The following is an 18,999-nucleotide window of genomic DNA, read 5'->3' on the forward strand; positions in this document are numbered from 1 at the left end:
GTAAACTTTATCGTTTCACACTTGACATTTGACATTTTTGTAGTATCTATTTTTCTGTGTTTTCAATTCCCTCTTTACTCTTTGTATATCCCACAGATAATCTAAGATTACTATCTAAAACTTTATTTGACGTCTGTGATGGTGTGGCCAGTAAAACAAAAACAATCTTCTCTCTTTTTTTTCATAATTTGACGTTTGTCGTTTGCAATTTGCAATTTTGCATGCATTGGTTTGCATGGTGAATGGTGATTGTTGTTTATATTTTTAAACCTTTTAAATTATATCAAAAACAAAATGCTTCAAATAATAAAATATTAATCCAAAGAAGCATAAGTGTCGCTCCGCAAGATTTAACGGTCCAAGGCGCTAGATTTTGTTATGCTTTATTTTGTTTAGTGTATTGTGTAAACATGAATACTCAGCTGCAGCTCATAGACCAAATAATGAGTATTGAGGCTCAGCGAAACACCAGATTGCGTGCCGCTGCCGAGGATACAGCTTCTCCTCCTAAGCCTAACCCCAAGCCAGAAAAGCCACGCGTCCAAAAGCCGCTAAGTGTAAGAGAAAAACTTTGGGTGAAAAACGTTTACGACTATGTATATAAAGTGAAATCTGCAGAATGTACGTACGAGGACCCACAAAAAAATGAATGCCTGCTTAAAGTAGCTGAAATTTTGGATATCAGCAAAAAAACTGTATACGCAGTTTTGAGGGAGATCAAACTTAACGGTGTGCCAAGAGAACCAAAGAAAAGTGGCCCAAAACGATCGTTTAAAGACAAACTTAGTAAAGAAACGTTCACAGCTATTACACAAATTGTACATCAATGTCGTCTTAAAAAAGAAACACCCTTTCTGGTTAAGGTTAGTTAGCAGTTGTAAATATTTCATTTTTCACACACATAGTTTCTGTTCCTGTGAGAATTTGGGGATAAAATATAAATTATGTAACTCACAAATAAAGTGGCTTTGTAATGGTAAAAGGATGGTAGGAAGGCCTCCGTGGCGCAGTGGTATACGCAGCGGATTTACAAGACGGAGGTCCTGGGTTCGATCCCCGGCTGGGCAGATTGAGATTTTCTTAATTTGTCCAGGTCTGGCTGGTGGGAGGCTTCGGCCGTGGCTAGTTACCACCCTACCGGCAAAGACGTACCGCCAAGCGATTTAGCGTTCGGGTACGATGCCGTGTAGAAACCGAAAGGGGTGTTGATTTTCATCCTCCTCCTAACAAGTTAGCCCGCTTCCATCTTAGTCTGCATCATCACTTACCATCAGGTGAGATTGTAGTCAAGGGCTAACTTGTAAAGAATAAAAAAAAAAAAAGGATTTTAAAATGGGCCTTTTCTGCACTTGGCCACTAAGGGTTGGTTATACGTCGGTCCATTTTCCACACTGTAGTCAGCCAACTGAGCTCGCTCCAGAGGCTTAGCATGCTGCCCAGGTCGCAGAACGTTGCTAGGGCTCCAAGGTGTGCTGTGCGTTATAAGTGGCCTGCCCCATTCGATTTCAACTTTGCCACTCAGAGCTGTGTCAGTAACTTTCTGGTTACTGACATAGCTCTGGTTCTGGTAACTGGTTCATCTCTTTTCTGATTTCAATACACAGAGAAACAAGCATAACTCGTTCCATCGCCTGCTGAGTGACTTTGAGCCTTCTAATAAGGCTCTGGAACATGCACAAAGACTTAAGTGGAGATGGGCAGGCCACCTTGGCAGGCTAAAGGACAAACGGTGGACTAAGAAAATTACCTACTGGAAAGGTCCACTTGGTAGAAGAAGGCCCATTATTAACTAGTACATAAATTAACTATTTAGATAAATATATAGATTAGTTAGAATAGTTTTAAGATATTGTTAAGTACTATCTAAATGGGAAAAATAAAGCTTATTATTATTATTATTATTACTATAATAAGGCCCATAGTTACTTACCATTTTTTTATTTTTATATTGTAATTTGAACATATTTATATTTCGCACGCCATCTATGGCAGGTTATCACAGTAAAATTGTAAATACCATTAGGTATCATTAGGTATCTTTCTTGTGAGATTGTAAACTGTTGAAAGATTGTGAACATAACATACTGTTTACAATTTTATGTGTATACAATGCAGTAGATTGTAAGGATATCTTTTATTTGTTTGTTTACAAATAAAAAAATATGTAACGAGTTTGCAATCTTTTGAAACTTTACAATCTCAGAAGTTAGAATTTAAACTTACAGTATTTACAATTTTACCATGATAGATTTAGGCTTTGTTGTGGTTAGCAGTGATGGAATATATAAACACGACGATAGTATTTAAGAAGTCTTTAATTACTGTTATATAAAGAATTAAATAAAGAATATAAGAAATACTATTACAAAGGTTACGCGCAAGTCAAATGTATCTCTTCGAACGCACCGAGAGCGAATGGTAGGGTAGGCATCGAATGTCGACTGACCGAGCGCGGAGCGCGTGACGTAAGACGGCCGCCGCGCCGCATACTACGGGTTTCACCCGAGTATGCGCGTGAATTAATTTTAATATGTGGAAAGTGTATATATTAATTTGTGAGTGTGAAATTATGATTGTATGTAATGTAAGTGTGTATGTAAGTGTGAATGAATGTATTAAATAAATTAAAATAAATATATTTAATGAAATAAATGTTTATAATGGAATATTAATAATATTATAAATAAATAATGTGAATAGCCTACAATAGATACACACATAATACATGTATGAATGATTTTATTTGAACAATTTTTTTTTTTAAGGTGACACAAGCTGTAAACAATAACCCCAACTTACCAAACTTCTCCAAAACAACAATAAGAAGTATATTAATCCATCTGAAATTGATATCCACTACTCGAAGACGAAAAACTACAAGTCGTCCTCTTGATATAAAAGATGAAATATTGCCAGAGGTTTAAACTTACAATATCTTAAGAACTGAGTATATTTTACTATGAACACGAGAACTGAATGAATTAAGGTAAGTTCTTGTATTGTTTTTCATATGACAAACAAACAAATTTACTTTCACATTTATAGTATACTAGGGACCCATCCAGGCTTCTTTTATTTTTTAATCTACAAGTTAGCCCTTGACTACAATCTCACATGATGGTAAGTGATGATGCAAGCAAAGATGGAAGCAGGCTAACTTGTTAGGAGGATGAAATCCACACTCCTTTGTTTCTACAAAACATCGTACCAGAATGCTAAATCGCTTGGTGGTATGTCTTTGTTGGTAGGGTGGTAACTAGCCACAGCAGAAGCCTCCTACTAGCCAGACCTAAACCTAGACCAATTAAGAAAACTTCAATCGGCCCAGCCGAGGATCCGGGATCAGTCTTGTAAGTCCACCGCATATATCACTGCACTATGGAGACCATCACAACACTTGCTTCGGTTATTTCATAATTTAACTAGGTACTCTATTACTGAGAAAGTGTTTGAAGTTAAATAAATCCATGTTTTAAATTTGTTTTTAATTTTTAATATTAATTTTCAGGTCAGTAAAGCACTTAACAAGACAAGACAAAGAATCCAATCTTCTCACCAATTTTGCATTTTGAGTTGGTCTGGCCATGGCAAACGGTTGATAATAGTTAGGAAAGAAGAATTTTTAGAGAGCAGAATCCCCCTGTATCTGCATTAAGGACTTGTGGACGCCCGAGACTTCCTCCACGTGAAAATAAATGTACTTTCAACCCCTATTTCACCCCCTTCTATTTATATTTTTGCATTTTTTATTTATGTTATAAATAGTCCAATAATTTTACAAATATATAATCAACAATTTGTATTTAGAAAACTTCAACCCCTTTCAAACCATTTAGGGGTAGAATTTTGAAAAATTACAATATTTTTAGTATTTTTCTGGTAATACCAATTTTTACCAATTTTTTTTTTACCAAAGATGCTTGGAGGCCGTTGGATCAGCTTCCACCTTCACACAGGAAGTAAAACTATAAGAAATGTAAACAGTAATTGTTATCAATTGTAAATTATAATACTGTATGACTTTTTCAAAAGAGCAACTGTTGAGTTTCTTGCCGGTATCTTCTCAGCAGAGCCTGCCTTCCGAACCGGTGGTAGCATCTTTACAAATAGTCAACTGACGTGTCAAAAGTGCTTGTAAACTGAGCCTACTTGAAATAAATGATTTTTTGATTTTGATACCATTAATGTAATTTGAAAAATTTAGAAATGAAAAACCATACATACTTTCAACTTTTCCCCCGACCCCTTGTTTTTTTTTTCACGAGAAAAAGTATCCTATAACTTTTTTGTGTTATCCTCTCATATTGTATTAGTTTTATTTGAATTCATTAAGTACTTTCAGCGTGATTTATCCCTAGTCATAAAAAAGACGGACAAAAACTCAAACATAAACCATAAGTATTGATTAAATACTGCTATCCAACATGAATTTCAAAATATCATGTACGAATTTGAAGTTTAATTTGAATTCATTTATTACTTTCATCGCGATTTATGCCTAGTCATCAAAAAGACGGACAGACAAACAAAAACCATCAGTATTGATTATATACTGCTATCCAACAAAAAGTTTAAAATGTTTTCAATGTACAGAATTTAATCTGTTACAGTTTTATTATAAATATAGATAGATAGATGTAAAATATCCTTTAAAACTTTCGCTGTGGCATTTTTCTGTATTTTCCTCTGGTGCGTTACGAGGTTTTTTGACCTCGTAGCTCTTGAAGACGCTAGACTTACGAGGTCAATTGACCTCGTACCGCAGCTAGCTTGTTAAAGCTAAGTTACATATAGAAGATTACTATGAAAAAATGAAACATCATAATATTAGGGTAGAGGCAAAATAAAACACTCTGCAGTTTACACATTTTATTAATTCACACCATAATTTAAATCTATTCCTATACAAATAAATAAAACCTAAAAGTTTGTGATTTGATGTTAATAAAATTCAATAAAAGAAAAGTTGTTTATTTTCATTAAAATAAGTCCATATATCATTCATTTATTCTTGTTTGACTATGAGCAAACCTCAGAAGTCCATACATAAGTCACAGATTAAAGAAAAGGCAGATAATGTGCATGGAACACTGCAGCGATGCAGCCATTCCAAATACAGATTCAAAAACTAATATATTCTCGAGTCTAAAACTAATAATTATTAGTTTATGATATTTATTTACGTAATTGTTGTTAGTGTTATCTTGAAATACAAATTATAGAAAAAAAGTTTGTATATGGCAACATTATAGGGATGTCAAGGAGACGCGTGACATTTGTTTATTTTACGGGTTTCACCGGTTTAACTGCGCGGCTTGTAAAGCCTCATTCTGTATCATTCTCTATTCTGTGGTCTCTTTCTACATAATGTGATAGACGCTTATCTGTCTATTAACTTCCCTGTCTACGCAACACACATCGGATTTATAAAAAAATCATTCACATTACATACATAATATTAAAAAAAATAAAATGAGATCAATTTTTATTATTAGACATAATTAAAAAAATATTACACAATATAAAATCAATTACACTTCTTTAAATTATGATTAAATTTTTCAATATGAATAAAAAATAAAATGCATCAATAAAGTTATAAAAAAAAATCAGTTCTAAATTATTATTATATCATAAAAAACACAGGACACACACTTTCGAATGCAAATCAAAAAAATACACACTTCAAATACTTATATTAAAAATTCATCTTAAATCTATATTATTTCTTATTAAGTGTAGACAAATCTCTTATAAATTTACGTAGTTACTTGTTATAAACAATAACTTTGCAATCCAGAAAGTAGGATTTTGCGCACCGATTATTGCTTACAAAGAAAGTATTCTGAACTAATCGGATGAAAAGTAATTTCATCATTTTTATTTTCGCAAAATGAAGTATCCTATAACCTTCATAGTATTTGCTCTAATAGTGTCAAGTTACGTTTAAATTCATCCAGTAGTTTCGGAGAGATACATTTTGAACGAATGCTTATCTTTTTTTGTGGACGATGTGTTAGACGGCGTGAAGCGCAAACAAGCAACTAGATGGCGTTGCTCGGAACAAACGATCCAGTACCTGAAACTAGATGGCGTTGTTCTGACTGAACATTGCTTGGTAACAACAACTAGATGGCGCCATACGTTGTCGTGTATCGCGCTATAGAAATTTGTTTTCAGTACAGAGTACTATATCTCAGATCCCAATCCATAATGACCACGAGATTACCCTACGGCATACATATCAATAGCTAGTTTTCGAGCAAGCCGCACTTAAGCCACGCTTAGGCCACAACGTTGTTCTTTGATAAACTAGACTTACGGCTCGGAGTTCTTGTCATTTTGAGCTACCACAGCTTCTCCATAGCGAGTCTTCGACATGTTGCAGGCCGCAGTTCTGCCACGCCTCTATCTCTGTATAGAACACACGATTTGGTATGAATAATGGAAACTAGATTAGTTTTGTTATAACTAGATGGCGCTATACGTTGTTTAGTTTGGCGTGACAAAGATTCAGTACCAATACATGAACCTAGATGGCGTTGTTCTGACTGCAAGTAATTTAGTAACAACTAGATGGCGCTAAAAATGTCATAAATCACGCTATAGAAATCACTAGCGGACGCCCGCGACTTTGTCCGCGTGGAATTTAGTTTTTTACAAATCCCTCGGGAACCATGGATTTTTCCGGGATAAAAAGTAGCCTATGTGTTAATCCAGGCTATAATATATCCTAATACCAAATTTCAGCTAATTAAGTTCAGTAGTCGAGGCGTGAAAGGGTAACAAACATTTATATCATCAAAATCATCAATTTTTGATTTTTCGGGATAAAAAGTAGCCCATGTGTCAATCCAGAGTAAAATCTATTTCCATTCCAAATTTCAGCTAAATCGCTTCAGTAGTAGCGGCGTTATAGAGTAACAAACATCCATACAAACTTTCGCGTTTATAATATCAGTAGGATTTGCCTATGACGTACATGTATTAGTTAGTCTTCAACGTGTCGCAGGCCGCACTTCTGCCACGCGTCGTCGCAGTGGCGGGCGCGCGCGCGCTTTGGCCACGGCTTCTTGAGGTGCACGTGCTCCACGTGAGCGCGCTGCTCGCCCGACGTCGTGAAGCATTTGCCGCACGTGTCGCACTTGAACGGCTTCAGCCCCGTGTGGATCTGCAACGACACAGCGTTACATGAGTCACAGATACACTGGTCACCAATCTAGCCCTTCGACGGCCTGCATGTGGAACACCAGGTTGGTCTTCATTGAGACAGACAGGGATTGTCGTGATTAGACAGAAATAATGTAGACACAGAGAAAGTACCTAAAAAAACGAAAAAATTGCAAGTGTTGTTGTAACAAAGGTCATCTTACAAACATGTGTCGCCTGTTGTTGAAGAAAGTGAAATGCTTCCCACAGAGCGGACACTCCTAGTTTTCATTATGATTGAGATAGACAGAGCCTGTCGTAAAAATTGGGGTCCCTCAAGGTCTATACTGTGCTTTTCTCAAATATGACAAACTGATAGTGAAGAAACCAACAGATAAAAATAGAGATAAAAGAAAGAGGGAAGAATCAAGCTCACCAAAGTCATCTAGCCAAAAGAAATTGAACTCCAAAGAAACCTCATTACCACCACTTGCCAAGATTGTCTCAAAAGAAGTTATAAAACCAAATATTCTTAAATATGTGGAACGTGGTAGATCAGCCTCTCTATCCGAAACCTCAAAAAACTAGCAACGACCACCGGCACTCGGAATAAAATTAAAACAACTACCACAACATTATTAACATCAAACTCTGAACCATTCACCCCAAGCCGGCTGGTCACCGTGGGGCCAGATGACCACTACCCTTCATCAAATAAATCAAAAGAAAACAATTTAAATAAACGCAATAAATATAACCTCAGTTACACAAACATCAACGAAGAAGGTCTTAGAATATGCACATACAATGTGAGATCCCTCTCAAATAAAGTAAGAATTTTAGAATTAAATTACGCTATAGAGAAAATAAAATGGGATATCATAGGACTCGCAGAAGTTAAAAAGGTAGGATACACCATCGAAGAACATAAAAACCACTTACTTTGTTATATAGGAGAAACAAAGGGACTTAATGGCGTAGGCTTCCTTATAAAGAAATCATTAAAAGGCAACATAGTAGGATTTCTGGGTATTTCAGAGAGAGTCGCCTTACTAAAACTAAACTTCAAGGAGGGTCCACTATCATTAATTCAAGTGTATTCTCCTACCGAAAGTGCATGTGAAGAAGAAATCACAAAATTCTACAATGACTTAACAGAAGCGCAAGAATTGGCTGATAAAAACAGGCTAATCATCGGCGATTTCAATGCCAAAATCGGACAACCTCAACCACACGAAATTTTTATAATGGGCAAATATGGTTATGGCACACGGAACGCCAGAGGCGAACGCCTAATACAATATGCACAAGAGAACAACTTGGCAGTGATGAATACATACTTTAAGAAGAAACCTTCCAGAAGGTGGACATGGATATCACCAGATCATAAAACAAAAAACGAAATTGACTTTATAATGAGCCCCAACCCAAATACTGTAACAAATGTAGAAGTTCTGAACAAAATAAGCTTTCCGTCTGATCACAGGATTGTAAGAAGCACAATAAAAATTCAAAAACCTAAACTTAACAGAAGATCATTTAAATCCGTGCCCAACAAATTGAAGAGCACAAAAGAAAAAAGCAGTTATTTAGAGAACTTGAAAAAGATCCTACCAAGGTTGCAAGAATTTGTAAAGGAAAACAAGACTGTACAATCCTTTAGTGACAAACTGGAAGATGCAATTACAAAAAGTCTCAAAAGTGATGAAAAAGTAAGTAACATGCACAGAGAAAAGATCATTAGTGAAGACTCACAAAACTTGATCTGTAGAAGAACTGAACTTATGTTTACGAAGAAAAAGTCTAAAGAAATGAGAGAGGAACTGAAAATGCTGTTCAAACAATCCAACAGATCAATCAAACGTGATTATGCCAACCATAGAACAGAAATAATAGAGAAAAACATGTCTACTTTCCGAAGTTCAAAAAGAGCTTTCAAAGAACTATCTACACACAAGAATTGGATACAAAGCTTGAATAGTGACATGGGCGAAAACAAAAATAGGGAAGATATAATAAAATGTGCCACAGCGTTTTATACTTCTCTTTATAAAGGTCCACCACAGGATGCCGAAAATGATAATAATGATAATACAACTGGAGACAATGCAGGAGAAACTCCATTAGATCCAATAACGGAAGGAGAAATAATGACTCAAATCAAACGACTAAAATCTGAGAAGAGCCCAGGAGATGATAACATCACAAACGAAGCCATAAAAGTCGGAGCGACAATTCTAGCCCCATATCTGGCGGTCTTCTTCAACTTAGTTCTGGAAAAAGAGCAAGTACCATCACAATGGAGCAAATCTAACATAATATTATTATATAAAAAAGGAAACCCACGTGACATCGGAAATTATAGGCCTATCAGCTTGCTATCAACAATATATAAACTCTTTTCATCAATCATCTTGAGAAGAATAGCACCAGATATTGACAGTAATCAGCCAATAGAACAAGCGGGTTTTCGTCCACACTACTCAACGATAGACCATATACATACCTTAGAACAAGTAATAGAGAAATTCAAAGAATTCAATAAACCGCTGTACATAGCTTTTGTGGACTACTCCAAAGCGTTTGATAGCATAGTACACCCATCTATTTGGACAGCTCTAAGAAACAATGTCATAAATGAAACATATATAAATGTCATTAAAAACATCTATTCTAAAAGTGTAAGCAGAGTAAAACTGGAAAAACTAGCGGAGGAGTTCGCAATTGAAAGAGGCGTACGGCAGGGAGACCCGCTGTCCCCAAAGCTATTCATAGCTGTACTTCAAGACATTTTCAAAAAGATTGATTGGAAGAATAATGGCATATGGATATTAAATAGAAACTTAACACACCTAAGGTTCGCAGATGACATTGTTCTTTTTAGCGAATCCGCGAAAAGTCTAGAAGCAATGCTCCAAGGATTAAACTCAGAAAGTAAAAAGATCGGCTTGCACATGAACGCATCCAAAACTAAGATAATGACAAACAGCCATAGGAAACCAATTACAGTAGAGGAAAGACCAATAGATTACGTGGATGAATATGTTTACCTAGGTAAATCTGTGTCTTTCGATCCAAACAGTAATGAAAACGAAATAGACAGACGAATAAGTACGGCTTGGAAGAAATACTGGGCCCTAAAAGAAATTCTAAAAGGGAACTATAGCCTTACTATAAAAAAGATTATAATGGATTCTTGCATTCTCCCGAGCCTAACTTACGCTAGTCAGTCATGTTGTCTCTGTGTGACAATTGTTGTTGTAACAAAGGTCATCTTACAAACATGTGTCGCCGCCTGTTGTTGAAGAAGGCGAAGTGCTTCCCACAGAGCGGGCACTCGTAGGTCGGGCGCGTGGCGCTGTGCACGCGCATGTGGAACACTAGGTTGGTCTTCTGAGTGAAGCTCTTCTCGCAGCGGTCGCATTTGAAGCGCTTCTCGCCGGTGTGCACCCACATGTGGTCCTTCAGCAGGGCCATGCTCTGGGAAGGAGAATTCATACTTTTGAAACTATGTGCTAACATATTTAGATATAACTCATAACAGGGTTGACTCATATCAAATTTAATTTAAATTTAATACATTAAATAAATAAAAATTAATTTCGCATAGTACGTGGAATAGAACAAAGGGTCCGAAATATATCAATAATAATTAATAAAGGTATTTGTTATAAAACTTAATTGTAAAAATTATGTATTTTCAAAATTTTCAATCGTCAAAAATACGTCGTCCATTTTGTGACGTCACAATTTTACTCAATGGAGACTGATGAATGAGATGAATGGAGACTCAATGATGATGATGATGATAATGATGATGATGATGACATGACGATGATGATGATGATGACGACGACGATGATGATGATGATTAATACGATGATGATGATGATGATGACGATGATGATGATGATGATGATGATGACATGATGATGATGATGATGATGACGACGACGATGATGATGATGATTAATACGATGATGATGATGATGACGATGATGATGATGATGATGGATTATGATGATGACGATGACGATGATGATGATGATGATGATAATGATAATGATGATGATGATGACGACGATGATGATGATGATGATGATGATGACGATGATGATGATGGATGATGATGATGACGATGATGATGATGATGATGGATTATGATGATGACGATGACGATGATGATGATGATGATGATAATGATAATGATGATGATGATGATGATGATGATGATGACGACGATGATGATGATGATGATGATGACGATGATGATGATGGATGATGATGATGACGATGATGATGATGATAATGATGACATGACGATGATGATAATGATGACATGACGATGATGATGATGATGACGACGACGATGATGATGATGATTAATACGATGATGATGATGATGACGATGATGATGATGATGATGGATTATGATGATAACGATGACGATGATGATGATGATGATGATAATGATAATGATGATGATGATGATGATGATGACATGATGATGACATGACGATGATGATGATGATGATGATGACGATGATGATGATGGATGATGATGATGATAATGATGACATGACGATGATGATGATGATGACGACGATGATGATGATGATGATTAATACGATGATGATGACGATGACGATGATGATGATGATGATGATGATTATGATGATGATGACGACGATGATGATGATGTTGATGATGACGATGACGATGAAGATGACCATGACGATGACGATGATGATGATGATGATGATGAAGATGATTAACCTGGAATATCCGCCCGCACTGCTCGCACATGCACGGCGTCTTCATGGCGGGGTACTTGGTGCGGTTCTTGTCGGGGTGCGCGCGCCGGAAGTGCTGCGCGTACAGGCGCAGGTCGCGCAGCTGCAGCCCGCACTGGAAAAGACAAGTTTTTTTTTTTTAGTTTATTCCTTCATATAACTTCTTATAAAGCCCCCGGTATGAAAAAAATATGGGCAGTGAAATTCGATGAACTGCTGCACCTCGGTTGCGCACCTTTCAAATTCAAATTCAAAATTCATTTATTTCAAGTAGGCTCAGTTTACAAGCACTTTTGACACGTCAGTTGACTATTTGTAAAGATTCTACCACCGGTTCGGAAGGCAGGTTCTGCTGAGAAGATACCGGCAAGAAACTCAACAGTTGCTCTTTTGAAAAAGTCATACAGTATTACAATTTACAATTGATAACAATTAAATTACAATTTCTTATAGTTTTACTTCTTGTGTGAAGGTGGAAGCTGATCCAATGGCCTCCAAGCATCTTTATCATTAAGGAACTCATCAATGTTGTAGTAACCTCGATTAAGTAAATGTTTTTTAACACATTGCTTAAAGCTATGCATTGGCAGGTCTTGGGGATCATGTTATAGAAGAGTACACCCAAACCCACAAAAGATTTTTTAACTCTTTGGAGACGATATGCAGAAATAACTAACTTATGCCCGTGTCTAGTAAGACGTGGGTTTAGATCTCCTTTTCGTTTGTACAAATTAATATTTTGTCTTACATATACTATACTGTTATATATATATTGACAGGCTACTTTCACATTTCAGGCGTAGGTATTGAGACGTACATAGTGTATGCTGCACAACATACACTATTTATACAGTCGATCTGAAAGAGTAAACTCCATTCATTCGTTGGAGCTGACACATCCATACCCCTTTCAGTTTCTACACGACATCGTACCGGAACGCTAAATCTAGTAACAGTAATAACTAGCCACGGCCGACCTAAGAAAACTAACTAAGAAGACTAAGAAAACCTCAATCAGCTCAGTCGGGGATCGAACCCAGGACCTCCGTCTACCGTCCGCATACCACTGCGCCACGGATGACGTCAAAATTTCAATTGAAATAAATGAATTTGGACTTTCGACTGTGACTTTGAAAGTGATGATAAAATCCAAGTATTGAAATCAAACGCTAACCTGTTCGCAAGTGACCGGAGCGCCGTCGGGGCCCGCCATGCTGGTCCGCGGGTGAATGGTGGGCCGCCTCTCTATCTTCCTCATGACGCGCCCGTTCTTCTCCGTGTTCATACTTTGCGAGTCGTTGCGTATGCGATTACTGGAACACAAACAAATATTAAATATGATATTGTCATGGGATAGTGGTGGGGGGTGTGTGTGTGTGTGTGTGTGTGTGTTTGTGTGTGTGTAAATATATATGTGTATTGTATGACGGTAAAAAAAATTTAACTATTTACCCGAAAAGGTCAAAGATATGACATTGAATGAATTCAAAAATTATATATTTAATAAATTAATTAATGCAAACATATATAACTATAAAGACTATTTTCAACTAAAATTTTGACTAATTGTAATAATTGACATTTAAAAAAAAAATTGACATAATTTTCTCTTAAATTGTTTTTTTTGTTTTGTAATTTTGTAGCTTTTGTAATTTAGGTATTGTTCCATTGACACATTTCATAAATATTTTGCACGCCTATAGGCAACACATGTTTGGATCGAATAATTAATTGTATATTTAATTTTATAACAATTGTAACCCATGTTTAAAGCAAATTAATAAATTATTATTATTATTATCCAAATGAATTAAACTCTCACGCCCAGTACAAAATAAATATATATAAAAAGCCAAAGGGAAAATAAATAAACTTACTTAAATACACAAAATAAATAAACTTAAATATATATTACATAAATACATATATGCACCGGGCGGAGGATTCACCCCGGCAGGGAGACCAAACGGCCGGGGGTCAGGGCGACAGGTGGAGAAACCGGCGGACTATCCTAGCCGAGTCCAGCAAGACCGCTTTTTGCATCTTGCCTGCGAGCGAACTGCCACGGAACCCCAGCCGCCTCAGATGGTGAGCGAGGCTGACTGGGATCAAACCGTTGGCAGATATAACGATGGGGATGATTTCAGTGGACTCCACATGCCACATGGCGGTAACCTCGTGAGCCAGATCTAGATATTTACGCTTTTTCTCTGTCTCAGCTCTCACAAGGTTCTCGTCATATGGAATTGTGATGTCCACTAAAAACACCCTCGACTGTGCCCGGTCCAACACCACGATGTCAGGCTTATTCGCAAGAATAGTCCTGTCCGTGATAATGGACCGGTCCCAATAGAGCCGGACTCCGTCGCGTTCAAGCACTGGCACCGGTGTGTACTTGTAATAAGGCAACCTCTGGTCCAGGAGACCGTACGTCAGAGCAAGCTCTTGGTGAAGGATTTTGGCTGCTTGGTTGTGTCTGTGCAGATACTCAGTGTTGGCAAGAGCTGAACAACCCGAAAGCACATGTCTGAGTGACTCGCCGGGATGGCGACAGGCTCGACAGATGTCGTGAGTGCCATCCTTCAGAATGTACTTTCGGTAGTTCCGCGTCTTTACCACCTGATCTTGTATCGCAAAGACAAACCCTTCGGTTTCCCCAAAGAGGTCACCGAAGCGCAGCCACTGCACAGACGCTTTTTTATTGACATGGGGCTCATGAAGAGCCTTAAAAAAGCGTCCGTGCAGCTCCTTCCCCTTCCATACGGTCTCCCGGTCAGAGATGCTCTGTACCACTGGTTTTTGCCATTCGCTGTTGGCCAAGGATAGCGGGGTGAGTCCTTTATCACATGCTATGACTTCTGTATGCATCGGGGACTCCATTTTCGTCTCGAAGTAGGTCCTGAGGCTGCATATCTCCCGATTGTGCATGGTCTTGGCGCTAAGTAGGCCTCGACCACCACACTTTCGGGGGACATACAATCTCATGACAGACGATTTTGGGTGATGCATACGATAGAGAGTCATAGTCGTGCGGACCCTTCTATCCAGGATGTCTAATTCGGTCTGAGTCCATCTGAGCACGCCAAAGGTGTACATGAGAACAGGCATGACCCAGCCGTTATAAGCTCGAATCTTATTGGCGCCCGACAAATAACTTTTACAGATCTTTGTCAGACGTCGATAAAAACCCTCGCAAACTGACTGTTTCATGTCCGCCTCTTGCACCCCTATAGATTGTGACATGCCCAGATACCGGTAAGATTCAGTTTCAGAAAGGGTCTTGATGTTAAGCAGGTCAGGATTGATCCCGACCGTGTGAGTGACCTGACCCCTCTCCACATGCAAGACCGCACACTTGTCTAGTCCCAGCTCCATTCTGATGGAATTACTGAATCCCGTGGTGAGATTCAGTAATTCCTGCAGTCGGGTAGCATTGGGCGTTAGCAGTTTGAGGTCGTCCATGTAGAGAAGGTGAGGCACTTTTGTCCCTCCTCTCCGAAACTGAAAGCCTGTCCCCGAACCCTCTAGTAATGTACTGAGAGGATTCAAGGCCAAGCAAAACCATAGTGGACTCAGACAGTCACCCTGGAAGATACCCCGGCGTATCCTGATCCGGTCATCGGCAGTCGCCAACCGCTCGCCATGGAGACAAAGGATCGTGCTCCATTGCCCCATACATGACCGGAGGAAGTCTTGAACTGTACAATCGATTTTGTACAGCTCAAGGACCCTCAAGAGCCACGAATGAGGCACCGAGTCGAATGCCTTTTTATAGTCAATCCAGGCTGCGGCAAAATTCCGGCGGTTGCGCTTGACCAATTGGCCCGCGACGGAGTCGATGAGAAGGAGCTCCTTGGTACCACGACTACCACCCCGACATCCGTTCTGAGCCCCAGACATGATGTTATTATCGTCTACATGACGAGTTATCTTAGAGCTCAGAACGGATGTCAGTGTCTTATAGATGGTAGTAAGACACGTGATGGGGCGGTATTTTGAGGGATCTACGGTGTCAGTGGTCTTTGGAGCTAAATGAGTGATCCCGGTGGTGAAAAGGTTCGGGAGTGTCCCTTGCTCGAGAGCCTCTTGGAATTGGCGAGCCAAGGTGACATGGCAAGTCGAGAACGCCTTCTGCCAGTAGTGATGCAGTCCGTCGGGCCCCGGACTTTTCCAGTTCGCGGCCCGCCTTACTGCACCAACTACATCCTCCGTAGAGATGGCGACTGGGTTCATCGGCCTGATTGCGGCACATGTCTCCTCTATCGCCGAAATCCAAGGACCCTCATCGTGCTCTACCTCTCTTGACCATATGTTTCGCCAAAAAGCGATAAGGTCAGCCGGATTCGGCTGTGGAGAGGTAGAACAGACTGCAGGACACTCCAATCTGTTGTAGAACCTTTTCTGATCACTCGAGAAAAGACGATTTTGCTGAAATCGCTCAACTCTTTCCGAGTATCGTCGTATGCGGTTCCCCCATGCAGCGATTTTCTGCTTCAGGTCGTCGATGCGCTCCGTCAGTTTTAGGGTTATGTCCGGCTGATCCAGCCTAACCCCGAGCCCGTTAAAGGCTATTCTGACGGAGCGCACAATCCTTGGCCTTCTATTGCCCGACCTGAAGCATAGCAGTCTGCCAATGAGGCCTCTGGCAAGGGTGATACGGCGTTCTATCCTTCTCTTCCAGGCTGGTTCTGCTCTGATGTTATTAACAGAACGCCCCGGGCGTCCAGGTTCCTTGGTTTTGATACCAATGAAACGGTGGACGGCTAGGGCTGCCCCGAAAAGGATAGAAGCCGTATCATCCAGACCAGTGCTGCCCGCCAGATGTTGGGGCAGCATTTTGTTGACAGCCTCAATGACATCCCGCGTCGCTATATTTAGCGCAATACGGGAGAGCCGCGGACGATTCTCTAGAGGAGCATTACGGATTTCGGCAATCGTCTCTTCTAGGATCCTTCTCATCCGCTCTAAATCAAGGGAGACGGTTCCCTCAGTGTCCTCCTCCTCTGCATGCAAATCTTGGGACATAGGTTCAGTCTCTTCGCGGACAGGCGCCGCTGGTGAGACGATTTGCTCTGCAGAAGAGGTTGGCACTTCGGGAACAGCCTCACGTCGTAATCGTTCGAGCTCGGTCGCGTTGAAGATGTTAGAACGCTGAATAAACCGAGCTCGATCTGCTAGGTTCTGTTCCGTGACAGTTAAGTGCGGCTCAAGCAGCAAGAACTCACGGTACATTGCTGCTCGGTAGCCAGTCCGTCCGGTTTCAGGTAGCCCTGTAGTACGCGCGCATGACATTTTTGTTCATGTCGCATGTCCATTTCATGCGCCGTACGCCACCAGCGGCGGGCTCTGAAGATTGGGCCCTAATGGATCCTCAGAGCCAAGCCCTCTGGTGGAGATGATGGATGTGCCGACCGGACAGGTGGTAGTGCCAGTCGACGAGTTTGGCTGGCGGCTCGCATGCTGCCACGTCCAGCGCCAGCCCCAGACGCGCCCTGGCGACCCCCAGGTAGCGGCCCTATACGCGCATCATTATTATCCATCATCATAAGTATTTAGGGGGAGGGGTGAGTGGTGATTACATCACTCGGGGTCCACTCATGTCCCCGAGGAGGCTAGTATTTTACGAGCCAGCTAGCTCTGCGGAGAACCAGAAGATGTTAGTTGGTTCTCCGATGACCCTTAGTCGCCTCTTACGACACCCTCGGGATAGGTAGGGGTGGCAACATTCTGCTCTGCCGGTGCCACACGGCATTTATTATTATTATTATTATTATTATAAACGATTTGTATTTCATTATTTTTATTCAAATTTCTCTTCTGATTCCTAAAATAATAAAATAGAACTTTGATAATATTGATTATGACATTATTTTTAGTATTTTTCTGCTACCTACCAATTTTTACAAATATAACTTGAAAAATGAAGGACTTTCCATACAAACTTTCAACCCCTATTTCACCCCCTTTAGATTTAATCTTCGCGATCAAATGGACATGGTCGTAGAAAAAAATATTGTATGCCATTGCACGTAATTAGCCATTGTAGCACTCGTGCTGTTTATTGTTAAAATACTACATGACAGCGGAATAAATAAATATTAAAAATTTATTATGAAACACGGCTAAAACTCACGTGATACAAAGTTGGAGTATGTCCGATTAGTTTCGAATCTATACGGGGCCCTTAATCATGAGCTGGTTCTTGCAACGCGACGTTGTATCACGTGAATTCTAGCCGTGTTTCATAATAAATTAAATATACTCAGAGGCACAATTATCCGCCCACTTTAATATATTCGCGTCATACTAAAGTGGGCGGATAATTGTGCCTCTGAGTATATTAAAAAAAGGATAACATTTGTAACTCACGGATCGTTGTCGCTGCTATGTCGGGAGGACAACTTCAGGTGTCTCGAATGCGCGTCCTCCGATACGAACTTCACTTCGCACACTTCGCAGTACGGACCATCCAAACTGACCTGTGTAATTATTTTATTACTAGCTGACGTCACGCTGTTTCACCCACGTGGTTCCCGTTCCCGTAGGAATATGGGGATAATATATAGCCTATAGTCTTCCTCGATAAATGGGCTATCTAACACTGAAAGAATTTTTCAAATCGGACCAGTAATTCCTGAGATTATCGCGTTCAATCAAACAAACAAACAAACTCTTCAGCTTTATAATATTAGTATAGATAGCAAGCTTGAATTAGAAAAAAAAATTACATACCTACATATTTCATACACAACACAATACCGGAGAGAGACAATAACTATAATTAAATCTTATTAAACAATTAAATCTTAGTTTTAGTTACTAATTTAATTATTTCATATTATTATGTTCTGATTGTTTAATTGTTTATTTAATCGCATGTCACAGAGTAAAGAATAATAGGCAGATAGAGCGTACAGAACAAACGGTGATGCAGCCATTTCAAATACTAATTTAAAAAGTAAAACATTCTCCAGTCAGTACGATATGAAGCGTCACATGAGTTATTTTCAATATTATTCAAGAAAAATGGCATTGGTTTTTTTTATATATTTTAATA

General features: G+C 39.3%; 2 protein-coding genes across 3 annotated transcripts in view; one reads left to right on the forward strand and one right to left on the reverse strand.

Moving 5' to 3' along the window:
* The first annotated feature begins 184 nt into the window (after positions 1 to 184).
* LOC112056362 (uncharacterized) lies at positions 185 to 2,992 on the forward strand. The gene is made up of 2 exons (XM_024096784.2): positions 185 to 863; positions 2,766 to 2,992. The coding sequence occupies exons 1-2, from the start codon at positions 243 to 245 to the stop codon at positions 2,922 to 2,924; spliced, it is 780 nt and encodes a 259-aa protein (XP_023952552.2). The 5' UTR covers positions 185 to 242; the 3' UTR covers positions 2,925 to 2,992.
* A 3,998-nt stretch (positions 2,993 to 6,990) lies between these two features.
* The window catches only part of LOC112056365 (zinc finger protein 493), a 28,274-nt gene continuing 16,265 nt past the window's right edge, over positions 6,991 to 18,999 (reverse strand). For both annotated transcript variants that reach the window (XM_052890350.1, XM_052890349.1), the window contains 5 exons: positions 18,312 to 18,421; positions 13,117 to 13,255; positions 11,926 to 12,057; positions 10,429 to 10,629; positions 6,991 to 7,171 (listed from right to left, as the gene is read on the reverse strand). In XM_052890350.1, the coding sequence (XP_052746310.1) occupies positions 6,992 to 7,171; positions 10,429 to 10,629; positions 11,926 to 12,057; positions 13,117 to 13,255; positions 18,312 to 18,421 (762 nt within the window). In that variant the 3' untranslated portion in view covers position 6,991. The remainder of the gene's footprint in view (positions 7,172 to 10,428; positions 10,630 to 11,925; positions 12,058 to 13,116; positions 13,256 to 18,311; positions 18,422 to 18,999) is intronic.

This window comes from Bicyclus anynana, chromosome 27 (assembly GCF_947172395.1).
Source record: "Bicyclus anynana chromosome 27, ilBicAnyn1.1, whole genome shotgun sequence".
Lineage (NCBI taxonomy): Eukaryota > Metazoa > Arthropoda > Insecta > Lepidoptera > Nymphalidae > Bicyclus > Bicyclus anynana.

Bases quoted from the DNA above. Each gene is read 5' to 3' on its own strand.
- LOC112056362 (XM_024096784.2), top strand. From the start codon at position 243: ATGGTGATTGTTGTTTATATTTTTAAACCTTTTAAATTATATCAAAAA. The intron at 864-2,765 runs GTTAGTTAGCAG...TTTTTTTTTAAG, and splicing joins AAACACCCTTTCTGGTTAAG to GTGACACAAGCTGTAAACAA.